The sequence below is a fragment of the Hemitrygon akajei genome, chromosome 9 (genome assembly GCF_048418815.1).
Source record: "Hemitrygon akajei chromosome 9, sHemAka1.3, whole genome shotgun sequence".
Classification (NCBI taxonomy): domain Eukaryota; kingdom Metazoa; phylum Chordata; class Chondrichthyes; order Myliobatiformes; family Dasyatidae; genus Hemitrygon; species Hemitrygon akajei.
The window spans coordinates 28,486,277-28,503,644 of record NC_133132.1 but is presented as its reverse complement, the minus strand read 5'-3'; the positions used below and the strand labels follow the sequence as shown (position 1 = coordinate 28,503,644).

The 17,368-nt window shown below is 41.9% G+C and overlaps 1 gene segment (V, D, J or C); it reads right to left on the bottom strand.

Annotated features, from left to right (window-relative positions):
- Window positions 1-5,071: 5,071 nt before the first annotated feature.
- On the bottom strand, window positions 5,072-16,910 carry LOC140732642 (immunoglobulin lambda constant 7-like). The segment is given in 2 exon segments: window positions 5,072-5,391; window positions 16,856-16,910. Coding segments are annotated over 2 exon segments (375 nt in total).
- Between the last annotated feature and the right edge of the window lie 458 nt (window positions 16,911-17,368).

Here is a 17,368-nt window from a genome sequence, read left to right as displayed (position 1 = left end):
ACAGTAGTGTGTTCATGGACTTGAAAGGATTACAGAGGAGGAGGTGCTTACAATTTTGACACAACGTAATGTGGATATATCCCCAGGAGGCCTGTGTCTAGTGGTGTATCTCAGGGATGGGTGTTATGTCCGTTGTTGCTTGTCATCTATACCAACGATCCGAATCATAATGTTGTAACCTAGGTAATCAAATTTGTGGATAACAACAAGATCGGGATCGTAGTGAACGGCCAGTAAGGTCATTGAACCTTGCAGTGGGATCTGGAGCAGCTGGGAAAAACAGGCAGAAAACGTCAGATGCTGATTATTCAAGGCAAAGTGAGGACAAACTAGGTTGGACTTACACGGTGAACTGTAGGGCACTTAGGAGTACGGTAGAACAGAAGGAATGCCGATACATAATTTCTTCATTGTTGCCTCGTAGGTAAGTAGGTCTGTAAAAACAGCTTTTGGCATATTGGCCTTCGTAGATCAAAGTAAATATTGAGTATAAGTGTTGGGACGAAACCTTGAAATTGTATAAGATTTTTGCGAAACCTCATTTGGAGTATTGTATATAGTCCTAGTCACCTTCCCATTGGAACACTAAAACACTGGAATACTACAGCACAGTACAGGCGTTTCAGCCCTCGACGTTGTGCCGACCCATACATTCCTTTAGAAAAGTACTAAACCCACACTACCCAGTAACCCTCTATTTTTCTTTCATCCATTTGCCTGTCGAAGAGGCTCTTGAATTCTCCTAATGTTTTAACCTCTACCACCATCCCTGACAAGTCATTCCAGGCACCCACAATCCTCTGTATAAAAAATTACTCCTGATATCTCCCCTAAGCGTCACTCCCTTAACTTTGCTCAGATGCTCTCTGGTGTTTGCTATTCGTGCCGTGGGAAACAGATACTGGCTATCCACCCTATCTATGCCTTTCATAATCTTGTACACCTCAATCAAGTCCCCTCTCAACCTTATAAGCTCCAAGGAGAAAAGTCCGAGCTCTGCTAAACATGCCTCATACGACTTGTTTTCCAATCCAAGCAACATCCTGGTAAATCTCCTCTGCATCTTCTCCATAGCTTCCACAACCTCCCTATAATGAGGTGACCAGAACTGAAGACAATACTCTAAGTGTGGTCTCACTTGTAGAGTTGCAACATGACCTCACTACCCTTGACCTCAATCCGTTTATTAATGAAGCCGAGCATCCCATAGGCCTTCTTAGCTATCCTATCAACCTGTGCAGCAACCTTGAGGGATGTATGGATTTGAACCCCAAGGTCCCTCTGTTCATCCACACTCTTAAGTAAACGACCATTAACCCTGTACTCAGCCTTTTGGTTTGCCTTTCCAAAATGCATCACCTCACACTTATCCGAATCGAACTCAATCTGCAACTTTTCTGCCGAACTCTGCATCCTGTCTATATCCTCTTGTAGCCTTCGGCAACCTACAGACCTATCCACAACTCCCCCAGTCTTCGTGTTGTCCGCAAACTAACTCACCCAACATTCCGCCTCTTCATCCAGGTCATTTATAAAAAATAACGAAGAGCAGGGCCCCCAGGACTGATTATTGTGGCACTCCACTAGTCACCGACCTCCAGGCAAAATACTTTCCTTTCACTACTATCCTCTGCTTTCTTCCTGTAAGCCATTTTTTAATCCAAATAGCCAAGTGTTCACTAATCCCATTCCTCATGACTTTCTGGATGAGTCTCCCGTGGGGGACCTTGTCAAATGCCTTGCTAAAATCCATGTAGACCGCATCTACCGCCCTACCATAATCAATTTATTTTGTTACATCTTCAAAAAAACTCAATTATGTTCGTGAGGCACGACCTTCCCTTCACAAAGCCATGTTGACTATTCATGAGTAGTCTGCACTTCTCCAAATTCTCGTAGATCCTATCCTTAAGAATCCTTTCCAATAGTTTATAGGCCAACGACGTAAGAATCACGGGTCTATAGTCCCCAGGATTCTCACTATTACCTTTTTAAAACAAGGGAACTACATCTGCCGTTCCCCAATCCGCCGGAACCTCCCCTGCAGCCAAAGAGGATTCAAAGATCATAGCTATTGCTCCAGTGATCTCTTCTCTCACTTCCCACAGCAACTTGGGGTATGTCACGTCCGGCTCTGGGGACTTATCAATCTCGATGTTTTTCAGAAGATACAACACTTCTTCATCCTTATTCCCACATTGTCCAGCACACAGGCCTGTTCTATGTCGAACTCACTCCGATCAAAGTCTTTTTCACTTGTGAATACTGAAGCAAGGTATTAATTTAGGACCTCCCCAAACTCCTCTGTCTCCAGGCACATGTTGTCTACTTTATCCTTTAGCGGCCCCACCTTCATTCTTGTCATCCTTCTGTTCTTCACATACCCATAGAAGGTCTTGGGTTTCTCCTGAATCTTACATGCCAAGGCCTTCTCGTTCTCCGTTCGATCTCTCCTAAGTCCTTTCCTAAACTCCTTGTTGGCTACCCCAATTTTCTCATGAGCCCCCCCACCCCCGCTTCCTGCATTTTATATCTGATATACTCTTCTTTCTTCCTCTTGACGAGTTGCCTCACGTATTTTGTCATTCACGGTTCCCCTTTCCTACCGTTTTCTCCTTATCTCAGTGGGACAAACGTATCCGGAATCCAGCACAAGTGGTCCCTAAACGTCCTCCACATTACTTCTGAGCTTTCATTCTTGAACATCTGTTTCCAATTTACTCTCGCTAGTTCCTGCCTCATGCCTTCATATCTAGCCCTTCCGCAGTTCAGCACTTTCCCATTTTGTCTGTTTGTATCCTTTTCCATAGCTATGCTGAAGTTAAGGGAGTTGTGGTCACTCTCACCAAAATGCTTCCCCGCCAAGAGGTCTGCCACTTGACCAGGTTCAATACCCAGAGCTAGATCCAGTATGGCTTCTCCACTTCAAACACCAGGAAATCTGCAGATGCTGGAAATTCAAGCAACACACAGAAAATGCTGGTGGAACACAGCAGGCCAGGCAGCATCTATAAGGAGAAGCACTGTCGACGTTTCGAGCCAAGATCCTTTGGCAGGTGGAAGGGTCTGGGACCGAAACATTGACTGCTCGTTTCCACGGATGCTGCCCGACCTGCTGAGTGTCTCCAGCTTGTTGTACGTGTTGATTTGACCACAACATCTGCAGTGTACTTTGTGTTGTCTACATTTATGTTTTGTCCCCTGCCTGTCCTTCCTCACCAACTCAGAACACATAGCATCATGCCCTTGTCCTTCTACCCCGATCTCTGCACTTACATTCTGATTCCCACCCCACTGCCAGGCAAGCTTAAACAACCCCCAACAGCTGTAGCAAACCTGCCCGCCAGGATATCGGTCGCTATCCAGTTCAGGTCTGTTCGTTTTGTACAGGTCAACTTTCCCCAGAAGAGATCACAATACGATATCAATAATATTGAAAGAGTGCAGAGAAAATTTACAAGGATTTTACTGACACTGAACCTGAATTATAGGGAGAGCTTGAATAGGTTTTTACTCCATTAGCTGCAGCAAAGGAGAATGATTGGTGATTTGATGGAGATATACAAAATTATGAGATGTATAGACAATATAAATGTAAGCTGGGCTTTTCCACTAAAATTGCGTGAAATTAGAACTAGAGATCATGGACTAAAGATGAAATGATTAAATGAAGCATGAGGGGAAAGTGTTTACTCGGACTGTAGTGGGAGTATGGAACGAGCTGCAGGCGAAAGGTTAGGGTGCGGGTTCTATTTCAACATTCATGAGCAATATAGATAGGCACATGGATGGGAGTGTATGGAGGACAACGCCCTGGTGACTAGTTCGCGTAATCGTTCAGCTAGATGGGCTGAAGAGCCTGCTTCTGTGCAGTAGTGGTCTATAACAGTATCTATACGTTTCGGAAGCTTTAAAGTACAGGCTGCGATAGATTCAATTTGGGTTCTGGTGGGCATGAACAGTTCATGTATTTCACTGGAATTCGAAAGGAAAAACCTGGTAACCACGGTTATTATTAAAAATATTAAAATGGCCCTTCGGTTTGAATGATTTTGAAACTGTGATTTTTTAAATAAAGATCTAATGTAAAATGACTATTTCAGCAAGTTCAAGTTGTGGACATACGAAGGAATAACAATTGAAGCAAGCTGACCAGATCTCCGGTCTCCGGTTTCTGTCATGTCTCGACTCCCTTGAATCTCTTAAAGATCTTTCGTTCTCAATCTACTTGGGAATCGATAAAAATTTCTAAGGAAGCTAAGGATTAAATGTGCATCCAGAGAAGAATGTTATCTTTTTTTTTCAGTCCTCAATACCCAAACCTATTACCCGAACATTACAACTTTCAGCTCTCCCAGAAAACAAGCGGAACTCGGCTCGAATTTAACTTGCCTGCTCACAAAGATTTTTAGATGTTTCAATGACATTACCTCCATTTCATCTAAATGCCATAGAAAACAGGCCGTATATATTCGTTCACAGAAACTCGCACTTATTCTGGAAGCAAAATCTGCTGCACTTCACGCAATATGAGGATCGTCCCAGACCCACCAGTTTCGCCACTTCCATATTCATAAATCGTCCTCGGTTGAATGTGTTCCTTCATGAGAAATGACTGTGTGTCTGTGCGTACATGTGTGTGCGCTTTCATAGCTCTTTCTTTTACATCAGGGCAATATCATTAAAGAGAGATTTAAAATATATTTCTGCTTCATTCGGATCTCGAAAGAAAAGTCATGAAAACATGTTGCATATCAGACTGGATCGTTAATGTTATTGGGTAGCTGTGGTCGAAATTATCAGCAATTTGGCAAGAACCAAGAATGCAATCTTCAGATTACGGTTATTTGATGAACATCTGGGAATGCCTTTAACTGAGACTAATTAACATTGGAGTTTGAATTAAGAATTATACTCATTTAATAGAATGTCATTTAAAACTGACAAAACTTAAATGTCGAATCTGAACGCAAATACTGAACTGCAAAAGAATAATATTTTAAAGCTATTTTAATGAAGGAAAAGACGGATAAAATAATCTTTTCATCTTTATTAAGTTTGATATATAGTTTTAGAGACAGTTGGATCTCTCGATCGTTGCTGCAAACGGGTTTGCTAGAGCCTCGTGTTTAACCACGCAGGAGTAACGCTCGTGTGAGCTCCATTCTGAGGCTGGCAGAGTCAGGTAACTGCTCACACTGAACGTGTTGTCCGTGTCCTGAAGGACAGGGCTCGTCTCAACGCCATCGCTTTTCGTACGGCTGTCCACGGTCCACTCAATGCCAGCTCCCGGATTGAAACGGCTCACCAAACACACCAGTGTCGCTGTGCCCTTTGCAGTAATTTCTTCGGCTGAAGGCCGGAGGACGGTGACAGCGGGGCTCCGAGGATCTGTTTAAAACAATTTGCCAGTTTAGTATAGGTTGAGTAACTGTTTCTGTTAAAACATCTCTTTTGTTTAAAATGCATTTGGTATTTCATGTATTCTTTCAACTTAATGAACATCTATTTATTTTCCATTTTCCCATTTCAATCTGTTAAATTAGACGTGAAAAAATACCACCTAAAATCGCCGGTGATGTTTGTTTTTTTTTGTGACACTGGGGCACAATATGTATAGTGGCGTAAAATGAATGATTTCGGCTGGGGATTTAACCAGCATTGAATGAATGCATGAAATTGATATATTTCGGTCAGTACAAAGATAACAAAAAGCATAATTTAAAACGATTATTTCATAGGACAAAATTAGAAGAAAAAACTTAGATATTCTTTAAAACAGAACGAAAGGGTACAGCTTATGACGCCTAACCCTCTTACTTACGTAACAACATATTTGGCTTCAATGATCACATCAAAAATAATTGATAATCTTTTTACACAAAATCCAATTCAAATATTACTCCCATTCATTTTAAATGATATATTTTATATTTGTTCATTAAATAATTTTTCAATATTTTTTAAACTTGTTAAGTGTAGTGCATGTTTTTAAATTCTTACTACAACTGTTCCATAGATTCATCCCTCTGACTGAAATTCAATGATTTTTCACATTTGTTCTTATCCTCTGATTTTGAAATATACATGTTCCTCTCAAATCATGTTGACTTTTTCTCATTCAAACAACCTTTGGATACTTTGTTGTAGTTGTCCATTGGACTCAGGTTGAATAAAAATCTGAGGTTATACCTGGCTACTAATTGTGGCTTCCATTGGGACCTTAGCTTCCACCGTTTCTACTTCTGCCTTAGACACCTTCACTTCATTAAAATTTTCAGTCATCAAGACAAGAGGCAGAAGTCTAATGCATGTTTTGCTTAAAATCGGGGATTAGTACACGGGGCTCTCAACCTTTTTTATGTCATGGACCCCTGCTATTAGCAGAGGGATGTATAGACCCGAGACTGAGAACCCCTTGAATAGCGTACTTAATTCATCTTAGCTATCGGAATACAGAGTTTGCTTTGCGCAATATAAAATTACAGACTGCTTGTATAGTAAATCACTTTTGGACAGTTTAACATACATGTTGAAAGTTACACGCTTTGTTTCTGAAATATTATTTTTCCACTTAAAGCAAATAATTCAAATCTGGTTTGTGGAGTGTAGCGGATCTTTCTACTTACACTCACCACTGACGAAACCACTTTCTTACAATGTTCACTACCTAGGTTGGTAAAGACAGGGAATACAACTGTGTTCATCTAATATGGTTCAGAGCTACGGCTCAACGTGTTTACTTTCAGATTTTCAACTAATTTCTCGTGCAAAGTTGAAAGGCTCACTGTTCTGTGGTTCCATTTTTTAGTGAATTGACAACTTTTATGATAGATTAATTCCACTGATTTACTTCCCGTTATGCCGCTGTCTTTCAGGGCAGTAATAAAGATCCTCAATCTCTGTCTACAGAAGGAGTCGCATGCAGATAGCGAGGGATGTTTCATTGCTATTTCCGTAACACACTTTGACCTGCCAGGGTTGTTATCCCTGAGGTGAACCCCCGAACCTGGATGGCGAAAGGAGCACTCTTAGTCTTAGTCTACCCTTTGACCTGCTCGGCATGGTTGACGCTATCAAAAACCAAAGCGCAAGCCCATAATACTCGCCAACATAGCTCTCTGGGTCAATCAGCCACGCATGCCTTCAAACCCTACGATAAGGTAGTCCTCTTGGAAATTGATTTCCACATGGTGACCCAAGTGCATCACGATTTTAAATTGCCAAGTTTCAGTATCACAATTGGCAGAAAAGTCTGTCTGCTATGTTTGCACATATTGACATTCCAAAGTAAGAGAGAAATAATACCAACAGTTGAAAACATACAATACTGAAAGGCATTTGCTAATAACCATTAACAATTTCAGCATGGAAAAAGGCCATCTCAGCCTTTCTCGTCCGTGCCGAACGCTTACTCTTACCTAGTCCCAGCTACCTGCACTCAGCCCATAAACCTCTAATCATTTCCTGTCCATATACCTCTCCAATTTTTTTAAAAATCACAATATCGAACCTGCCTCCAGCACTTCTACTGGAAGCTCGTTCACACAGCTAGCACTCTCTGAGTAAAGAAGTTCCCCCTCCTGTTACCCCTAAATTTTTGCCCCTTAACTCTCAACTCATGTCCTCTTGTTTGAAACGCCCCTGCTCTCAATGGAAAAAACCTATCCACGTCAAGTCTATCTGTCCCGCTCATAATTTTAAATACCTCTATCAAGACCTCCCTCAAACGTCTACGTTCCAAAGAATAAAGACCTAACTTGTTCAACCTTTCCCTGTAACTTAGGTGCTGAAACCCAGGTAATATTCTAGTAACTCTGTTCTGTACTCTCTCTATTTTGTTGATATCTTTCCTAAAATTCGGTGACCAGAACTATACACAATACTCCAAATTTGGCCTCTCCAATGCCTTGTGCCACTTTAACATTACATCCCAGCTCCTATACTGCATGTTCTGATTTATAAAGGCCAGCATACCAAAAGCAATAAAGATTGCGAATTTCCATTCTAACATCTGCGAGCCACTCTTCGAAGCCCGTTCTGGTCTTAAATGATGCAAGTTTTTTCAGATTTCATTCAGATTCAAATTTAGCTCTATACAGCAAAACACTGAAGGTTGGTTTTAAAATCTATTGGCGGAACAAGTTAGTGCACGAATTAGGTACAGAGCAAATCTCCTTTACTTTCTCCAATTATTATGTCCTTGAATTTGCAATTCCGATCTTTTTCAATTCATATCAATTTGCAAGTAAAATTCATATCTGTACGTTTTCCTTTCACACACTCCAAGAATACGAGTATGGTGAGTTTAAAACATATTAATTTCACTTACAATATCGCCGTAAACACTGGCTGGGCCAGGATAGCACGAAGTAGATCGAAAGAAAAGCAGCTACACTGACCGCTAGTAGTAACAATCTTCAGCAGAATACGGAAATACAGAATTTAGTTAAATGGATCCATTGTTTCTATTCCAGGATCAGAATCGACTTCCTCTTGGGAAATGAGACTTGTCAAGCGACTGGTGGTGTCGGTTTGGAGCCAGTCACCATAATTCAATTAGATTTTAAATAAGTTTTGAGAAAGAGACACAGTTAGTTCTCAAGTTAAATGCCTAACTTTGAGCAAAGTAAAATTTGATGGGATTAGACCGGAACTCTCAAAGATCAATTCGGAGAAGCCGTTAGCGGGCATAGTGAAGTTTGGCAAGTCGGAAGCTTTTGAAAATGGGATACAAAGAATTCAGGGCCAATATAGCAGTGAACGGCAAGGTCGGTAGGATTCAGGAGCCCTAATTAATGGAGGGAAATTGAAGTCTCCTGAACAGAATGGAATAGCCGTCTGGGATGTAGCAAAAACTGTTGGGAAAACGAGGACTGCTGGAGTCCAGTTAATGACGAAATCAGTAGCGAAAACGGGCATAAGACATCCTTGACAGGTAAGTTGATCATAAGAGATTCTTTAAATATATAAAAAACAAAAGATGGAGCTGGGGAGAGAAAAGGTGCATTTTGGAATTAGTTTGATTGTCGAGACAATGGAGGACCTAAATGAATGCTTCTATTCTACTTTAAAGAGGAAAAAAGGTCGTGGAAGCGGGCAAGCTCAAGGACGAGCAGACTGATGCCCTGAAAGGTAATGATATTAAGCAAAATCGATGTTTCTGTTTCTGAAGAGGAGAACGGTGAATAAACCCTGGATCTTGCTCTCTGTACCCAGAAACGTGTAGCAAGCTTGGGTGCAGTTTGCTAGATCTTTTGCAGAGACTTGTTGTGTCTTTGTTAACCACAGGTGTTCAAGACAACGAGAAGCTGTACAAGATAATGAGAGGCATTGATCATGTTGGTAGTCAGAGGCTTTTTCCCAGGGCTAAAATGGGTAGCACGAGAGGGCACAGTTTTAAGGGGCTTGGAAGTAGGTACAAAGGAGATGTCAGAGGTAGGTTTTTTTTTACACAGAGAGTGCTGAGTGCGTGGAATGGCCTGCCGGCTGCGGTGATGCAAGCGGAAATGATAGGGTTTTTAAAGATACTCCTGGAAAGGTACATGGAGCTTAGAAAAACAGAGAGTAATGGGTAGGCCTATGTAGTTCTAAGGTGTTCAGCACAGTTTTGTGGGCCGAAGTGCCTGTACTGTGCTGTAGGTTTTCTATGCCTCTACGTTTCTAGATGTGGTTTGGAAACCTAAAAGTTAGCTGATGTTGCCTCTTTATTTAAGCAAAACTTTAAGGATAAGCAACGGAATTACAGCCTTGCGAGCCCAACATTAGTGGTGGGAAAGTTACTGCCGCTAATTCTGCGAGACAGGATCTATATGCACATGGAAAGGTAAGTAATGCTTAGGAACAGTAAAGTGGTTTTGTGCGTCAGAAGTCACTGATCCCGAATTTACATTGCTGTTTTGAAGATGTTACCGAAATGGTTGATGTGGACATGGTAGTAGTTTACCACATGGAATGGACGTCTTGAATTATAATGAACCACTGGGATATTCTGGGATTGCTTTCCTTTAACGTATGTAGGCTGGTATTGACATTATAGAGGTTTATTAACTCGTGACGTGAATATATAGGGTGAAAGGTCAAAGTGCATTTCCCGTTTACACGGCTCCTAAAATCGGAGTGGATGTACTTCAGGTGAGAGGGGAATATCAAAGGGGACCTATGGATAAGTGTTCATCGCAACGGTGGCGACGATGTGGAAATACCTGCCAGAGGAAGTGACAGGCGTAGCAACGATTTCGAGGTTTAAAATCCGCTTGTAGATGTGCACGGATAGGAAATGTTTAAAGAGATACAGGGAAAATGTAGGTGAATGGGTCCAGCTCAAGAAGACTGCTTATTCAGTATAACTGAAGTGAGCCCAAGAATTCGGGAATTGATCGGAATGTAGTTGTAAAGGCGTTTATCGATCCGATACTACATTGGTCGTTTCGAGCAGATGGAGCTCGTTAACCATGTTTGGCAGCTCATCTCGGAGAAGGAACACTCAGATCTCAAACCTCCGATGCCTTGCGGCTATGCCAACACATGGGGAAAAGCTCGGAGTAAACCCCGGTATCCTGGTTCAATTAGTTTAAACCCATGCAGCAGTGCGACCTCCTGTCTTCTTGTACAGTCCAGGATCTAGATGACGACATCTCTCTGTTAAACTAGTAGTTGATGTGCAACTGGTAATCCACATGAAAATAAATATTAGGTCATATAAATAAATATATATATATATATATATATATTCGAATTGTTCCTGCAACTGCGCTGCCAATTCGGGCACCGAAAGGTCTGAGTAATTGCACTGCAGCGAGTTAATTGAATTTTAAAAAATTAAGTTATAAATATTGTCCAGAGGAATGATCTCCCTCGCTCCTGCTTCTCTTGAAAATAACCCTCCCAAAGGTCGTGTACTGTCACCGCACCTACATAATGCCGATTGTTTGACACGCATTCGGCACCTTTCTACAATGTCAGTCCACGTTTTCCAACCATCTTCAGTGTGGGACCTGAACCCGCAACTTGCCATTTGAGAGGCCGCAGGTCAAGACATCAAATAATAAATGACTGACTGACGATTTGTTATCGTTCTTTAATATGGACATTTCTTTGTCACTTCAGGTAGAAATTGTCCTGCCCTTCGATTGCTGTTCTTCCACCCACGATTGAAGCACAGATTGTGACTGTGATGTGACTAATCAACAACTATTCTCTTAGACAGGTGGAGGTGTCTGGGAAATGGACCCGAATGTCGTTGCTGGTGTCCAGACAACCCGAGCCGTCCGGGATACCCACCAGACCTACATCCTCAACTGTTACCTCACGCTGACCGCCTCCCAGTGGAATTCACAAGAAAAGTGCACTTGTGAGGTTCCACGATTGATTCCTTTGTATTTGCAAGCGGTTTTCCTACAGTCGTACTTTACATTATGGCGGAATAAAACATTTTCACTTTGTAAATGTAACCCGGAATCTTTTGCTACAAAAAAAAATATTGTTCTTGCGTGTCAGCAGTTGAATTAAACCAGCGGAGGGACAGCTGATATCGTGCCCTGACGGTATTGGTTATTAACCATAAAAGTGGGAAGAGGAATAAAGCATTTTGTTCCTCTAACGCGTCCAGATATTCATCAAGTACTGGTTGATATTAGATCTCAGCAACATGTTCCTGCCCTTTTCCTTAATATTGAGAAATCTGTGATCTTATGAATGAATTTAATGAAGCTGGCTGGCGAATAACAGCATCGTCAGCACATTGAGTGCGTGTGGCTGAGTGAGGTGCAGGCTGTGCGAAGCTGCTGTTTCTGGGAACATGACGGAACGCCCCTGAGTCAGAATTCCGGCAGAAGGCCCTTCTCACATCTGTTGCTAGATGCAAATGCCTGATCTGAGACTGGAGCAATGGTTGTGGACTCCTCATCTGGGAAATAATCTTCTGTTCATTGAGCATGTTAAGATCTGTAGGAATTTTAATTTTCATCGAGATTTGCACACATTCTCGTAAATATCTAGAGAAAACAGGGCCAGGCTACGCAATTTCTTCACAAATGTTGATTCTGCAACTAATCTATCAATCCCTGATGAAATCCCTCAATGTTTCTGATGAAATCTCCATCCCTGCATTGGGCCAGATGTCCTAATCCTTGACCTATGTCTTATGGTCTTTTTAAGCAGCCAAGGCTAGGCCACGCAATGACGTCACCATTCCTGTACGTAAATTCTCTCAGGAGAAAGGGTTAAATATCACTTGTCTTCCCAGTGGTCTGTTGTTCTGGCGTTTCAGCTTTCAGGAAGCCGACGGCCAGTTATATTTAATACATTACCGAATGCCTCGCAATTAAAGTAATTGACACGTTTCTAAGGAATATTAAAATTGGAGCATGATATTAAAGAATTAAGCTAACGTTTTAATTAAAATTAGTTCCTGAAACAACAAAGAATCGAATAATTAAAATAATAAATTAAAATAAATCATATTTGAACAGTTTATATTTCTCTTTATACAACTCATGTTTTCCCTACAACCCACAAACAATGGTGCCTCCAATGTTTTGAACAGGTGAATCTTGGCAGGATACAAGGCACAATCTAGTGTAATGTTGGGAGACGGCCTTTCGGTTCTGCTGCAGGTTCTTGCAGCTCTGTATTTTAGTTCATTAGAAAGTGTAAGTGGTTGAAGTATAGAGGATAGGGAGGCCACAGACAACAAAGTAAATGTCCTGATAGGATGAAGAGAAAACGAATGGCGCACCTCATCGATAGAAAGGTGGTGAATCACAGGTTTTTATTTATTTAGAGATACAGCACGGAACAGGCGCTTCCACTCCAACGAGCCACACCGTCGAGCAGCCTACCTGTTTAAAACCAGACTAATCCCGGGAGAATTTACGATGATCAATTAATCTAGTAACGGGAACGTTTTTGAACTGTGGGAGGAAACCGGAGCACCAGGAAGAACCCCACGCGGTTCACGGGAAGAACGAACAAACTCCTACACGCAACGCCAGAAGTGAAGTCCGAACTATTGTTGTAGTGTTGCACTAACCGTTATGCTAACCCGATGCCCGGGAGACACGAGCAAGGAAAGGTATAAGTGAATACAAGTGCTTAGATTATGCAAGGTCACGGGGATAAATAAGAATTCATTCGCGGATCTTCCTCAAGATTAGCATTTCTCTTCATTGCATAAATACAAATAGTGTGTCGTCGAAAAAATTGAACCTTAGTTCATTACGAAATGCCGAAGGGCATGCTCGAAACAGTGCAGATGCATCGAAACTTAAACACAGAATATGTAGGGAAAACTCTGCAGGGCAGGAAGCCTCTGTGTAAGAAGAGCCATTGCTGACAAATCAATTCATCAGATATACTGATGGCTGGTGGGGGATCAGAAACACAAACTCTGTTTCTTTTTCCACAGATGCTGCTTGAACCGCGTCTCCAGCATGTATGGTTTTGCTTTAGATTTCTAACATCTAACGTTCATTGTCGTACCAATATGACGTGTAAATCACCGATGGTGCAAAGCAATATTGCATGCATGCAAGATCGAAAAAAGGAAGCCATCATCTCAAGATAATATAGTGCTGACTGTATAAATACGTCAGGACATTTCGAGTTTAAGAAGAAGGAGGTGTTCGGCCTCCTAATGAGTACTATAATTTCTTCATAGTGGCGTCGTAGGTAGTTAGGCCCGTAAAAAGAGCTTTTGGCATATTGGCCTTCGTAGATCAAAGTAAATATTGAGTCCAAGTGTTTGGACGAAACCTTGAAGTTGTATAAAATTTTTGCGAAGCCTTATTTGGTGTATTGTATATAGTCCTAGTCACCTGCCTATAGGAACACTAGAACGCTAGTGTACAGTACACTGCAGCACAGTAAAGGCCCTTCAGCCCTCGATGTTGTGCCGACCCATATATTCCTTTAAAAAAGTACTAAACCCACACTACCCCGTAACCCTCTATTTTTCTTTCATCCATGTGCCTGTCCAAGAATCTCTTAAATACTCCTAATGTTTTAGCCTCTACCACCATCCCTGACAATTCATTCCAGGCACCCACAACCCTCTGTATAAAAAATTACTCCCGATATCTCCCATGAACTTCACTCCCTTAACTTTGTACATATGCCCTCTGGTGTTTGCTATTCGTGCCCTGGGAAGCAGGTACTGGCGATCCACCCTATCTATGCCTCTCATAATCTTGTACACCTCTATTAAATCCCCGCTCAACCTTATACGCTCCAAGGAGAAAAGTCCCAGCTCTGCTAACCTTGCCTCATAAGACCTGTTTTCCAATTCAGGCAACTTCTTGGTAAATCTCCTCTGCATGCTCTCCATAGCTTCCAGATCCTTCCTATAATGAGGTAACCAGAACTTAACACAATACTCTATGTGAGGTCTCACCAGAGATTTGTAGAGTTGCAACATGACATCTCTACTCTTGAATTGAACCCCTCTCTACTCTTGAATTCAACCCCCCTATTAATGAAGCCTAACATCCCATAGGCCTTCTTAACTATCCTATCAACCTGTGCAGCAACCTTGAGGGATGTATGGAATTGAACCCCAAGGTCCCTCTGTTCATCCACGCTCTGAAGAGACCGACCATTAACCCTGTAATTAGGCTTCTGGGTTGTCTTTCCAAAATGCATCACTTCACACTTATCCGGATTGAACTCTATCTGCAACTTTTCTGCTCAACTCTGCATCCTGTCAATATCATCTTGTAGCCTTCGACAACCTACAGCTCCATCCACAACTCCTCCAATCTTCGTGTCATCCGCAAACTTACTCACCCATTCTTCCACCTCTTCATCCAGGTCATTTATAAAAATCACAAAGAGCAGGGGTCCCAGGACGTATCCTTGTGGCAGTCCACTAGTCACCGACCTCCAACAGAATACTTTTATTTCACTACTACCCTCTGCTTTCTTCATGTAAGCCCTTTTTTAATCCAAATAGCCAATGTTCCACTGATCCCATGCCTCATGACTTTCTGGATGAGTGTCTCGTGGGGGACCTTGTCAAATGCCTTGCTAAAATCCATGTAGACCACATCTACATCTACAGCCCTACACTTATCAATTTCTTTTGTTACCTCTTCAAAAAACTCATTTAGGGTCGTGAAGCACGACCTTCCCTTCACAAAGCCATGTTGACTATCCTTGAGTAGACTGCACTTCTCCAAATGCTCGTAGATCCTATCCTTAAGAATCCTTTCCAATAGTTTGCAGACCAATGACGTAAGACTCACTGGTCTATAGTTCCGAGGATTCTCCCTATTACCATTTTTAAACATGGGAACTACATTTGCCGTTCCCTAGTCTTCCGGGACCTCCCCTGCAGCCAAAGAGAACTTAAAGGTCATAGCTACTGTTCCAGCGATCTCATTTCTCACTTTCAACGGCAACCTGGGATATATAACGTCCGGCCCTATCTACCTCGATATTTTTCAGAAGATACAGCACTTCTTCATCCTTAATTTCCACATTGTCCAGCACACAGGCCTGTTCTATTTCGACCTCACTCCGATCAAAGTCGTTTTCACTTGTGAATACTGAAGCAAAGTATTCATTTAGTGCTCCCCAACCTCCTCGGCCCTCAGGCACATGTTGCCTTCTTTATCCTTCTGAAGGCCCCGCCTTCATTCTTGCAATCCTTCTGTTCTTCACATACGCATAGAATGCCTTGGGGTTCTCCTTAATCTTACATGCCAAGGCCTTCTCATTCTGCCTTGAAGTTCTCCTAAGTCCTCTCCTAAGCTCCTTACTGGCTATCCCAATTTTCTCATGAGTCACCTACCACCACTTCCTGCTTTTTATATCTAACATATGCTTCTTTCTTCCTATTGAGGAGTTGCCTCACGTGTTTCGTCATTCACGGTTCTCTTTTCCTACCATTTTCTCCATATCTCAGTGGGACAAACGTATCCTGAATCCAGTACAAGTGGTCCCTAAACGTCCTCCACATTACTTCTGTGCTTTCATTCTTGAACATCTGTTTCCAATTTACTCTCGCCAGTTCCTGCCTCATGCCTTCATATCTAGCCCTTCCCCAATTAAGCAATTTCCCATTTTGTCTGTTTTTATCCTTTTCCATAGCTATGCTGAAGTTAAGGGAGTTGTGGTCACTCTCACCAAAATGCTCCCCCACCAAGAGGTCTGCCACTTGACCAGGTTCAATACCCAGAACTAGATCCAGTATGGATTCTCCTCTTCAAACACCAGGAAATCTGCAAATGCTGGAAATTCAAGCAACACACACAAAATGCTGGTGGAACACAGCAGGCCGGGCAGAGAAAATTTACAAAATTATGAGATGTATAGACAATGTAAATGCAAGCTGGGCTTTTCCACTAAAATTCTGTGAAATTAGAACAAGAGATCATGGATTAAAGATGAAATGATTAAATGAAGCATGAGGGGAAAGTCTTTACTCCGGGCGTATTGGGAGTATGGAACGAGCTGCAGGCGAAACGATTGGGTCCGGGTTCAATTTCAACATTCATGAGCAATATAGTTAGGCACATGGATGGGAGTATATGGGGGAGAAAGCCCTGGTGACTAGTCCGCGTAATAGTTCGGCTAGATGGGCTAAAGAGCCTGCTTATGTGCAGTAGTGGTCTATAACAGTATCTATACGTTTCGGAAGCTTTAAAGTATTGGCTGCAATAGTTTCAATTTGGGTTCCGGTGGGCATGAACAGTTCATATATTTCACTGGAATTCGAAACGAAAAACCTGGTAACCACGGTTATTATTCAAAATATTAAAATACCCCTTCGGTTTGAATGATTTTAAAACTATTATTTTTAAATAAAGATCTAATGTAAAATGACTATTTCAGCAAGTTCAAGTTGTGGACATACGAAGGAATAACAATTGGAGCAAGCTGACCAGATCTCGGTCTCCGGTTTCTGTCATGTCTCGACTCCCTTGAAACTCTTAAAGATCTTTCGATCTCAATCTACTTGGGCATCGATAAAATTTCTAAGGAAACTAAGGATTAAATGTGCATCGAGAGAAGAATGTTATCTTTTTTCTTTAGTCCTCAATACCCAAACCTATTATCCGAACACTACAACTTTCAGCTCTCCACAGAAAACAAGTGGGACGCGGCTCGGAATTTAACTTGCCTGCTAACAAAGATTTTTAGATGTTTCAATAACATTACCTCCCTTTCATCTATATGCCATAGAAAATAGGCCGTTTACATTTGTTCGCATCAACTCGCACTTATTCTAGAAGCAAAATCTGGGGCATTTCACGCAATATGAGGATCGTCCCAGACCCACTAATTTCGCCACTTCTATATTCATAAATCGTCCTCGGTTGAATGTGTTCCTTCATGACAGGTGACTGTGTGTCTGTGTGCACACGTG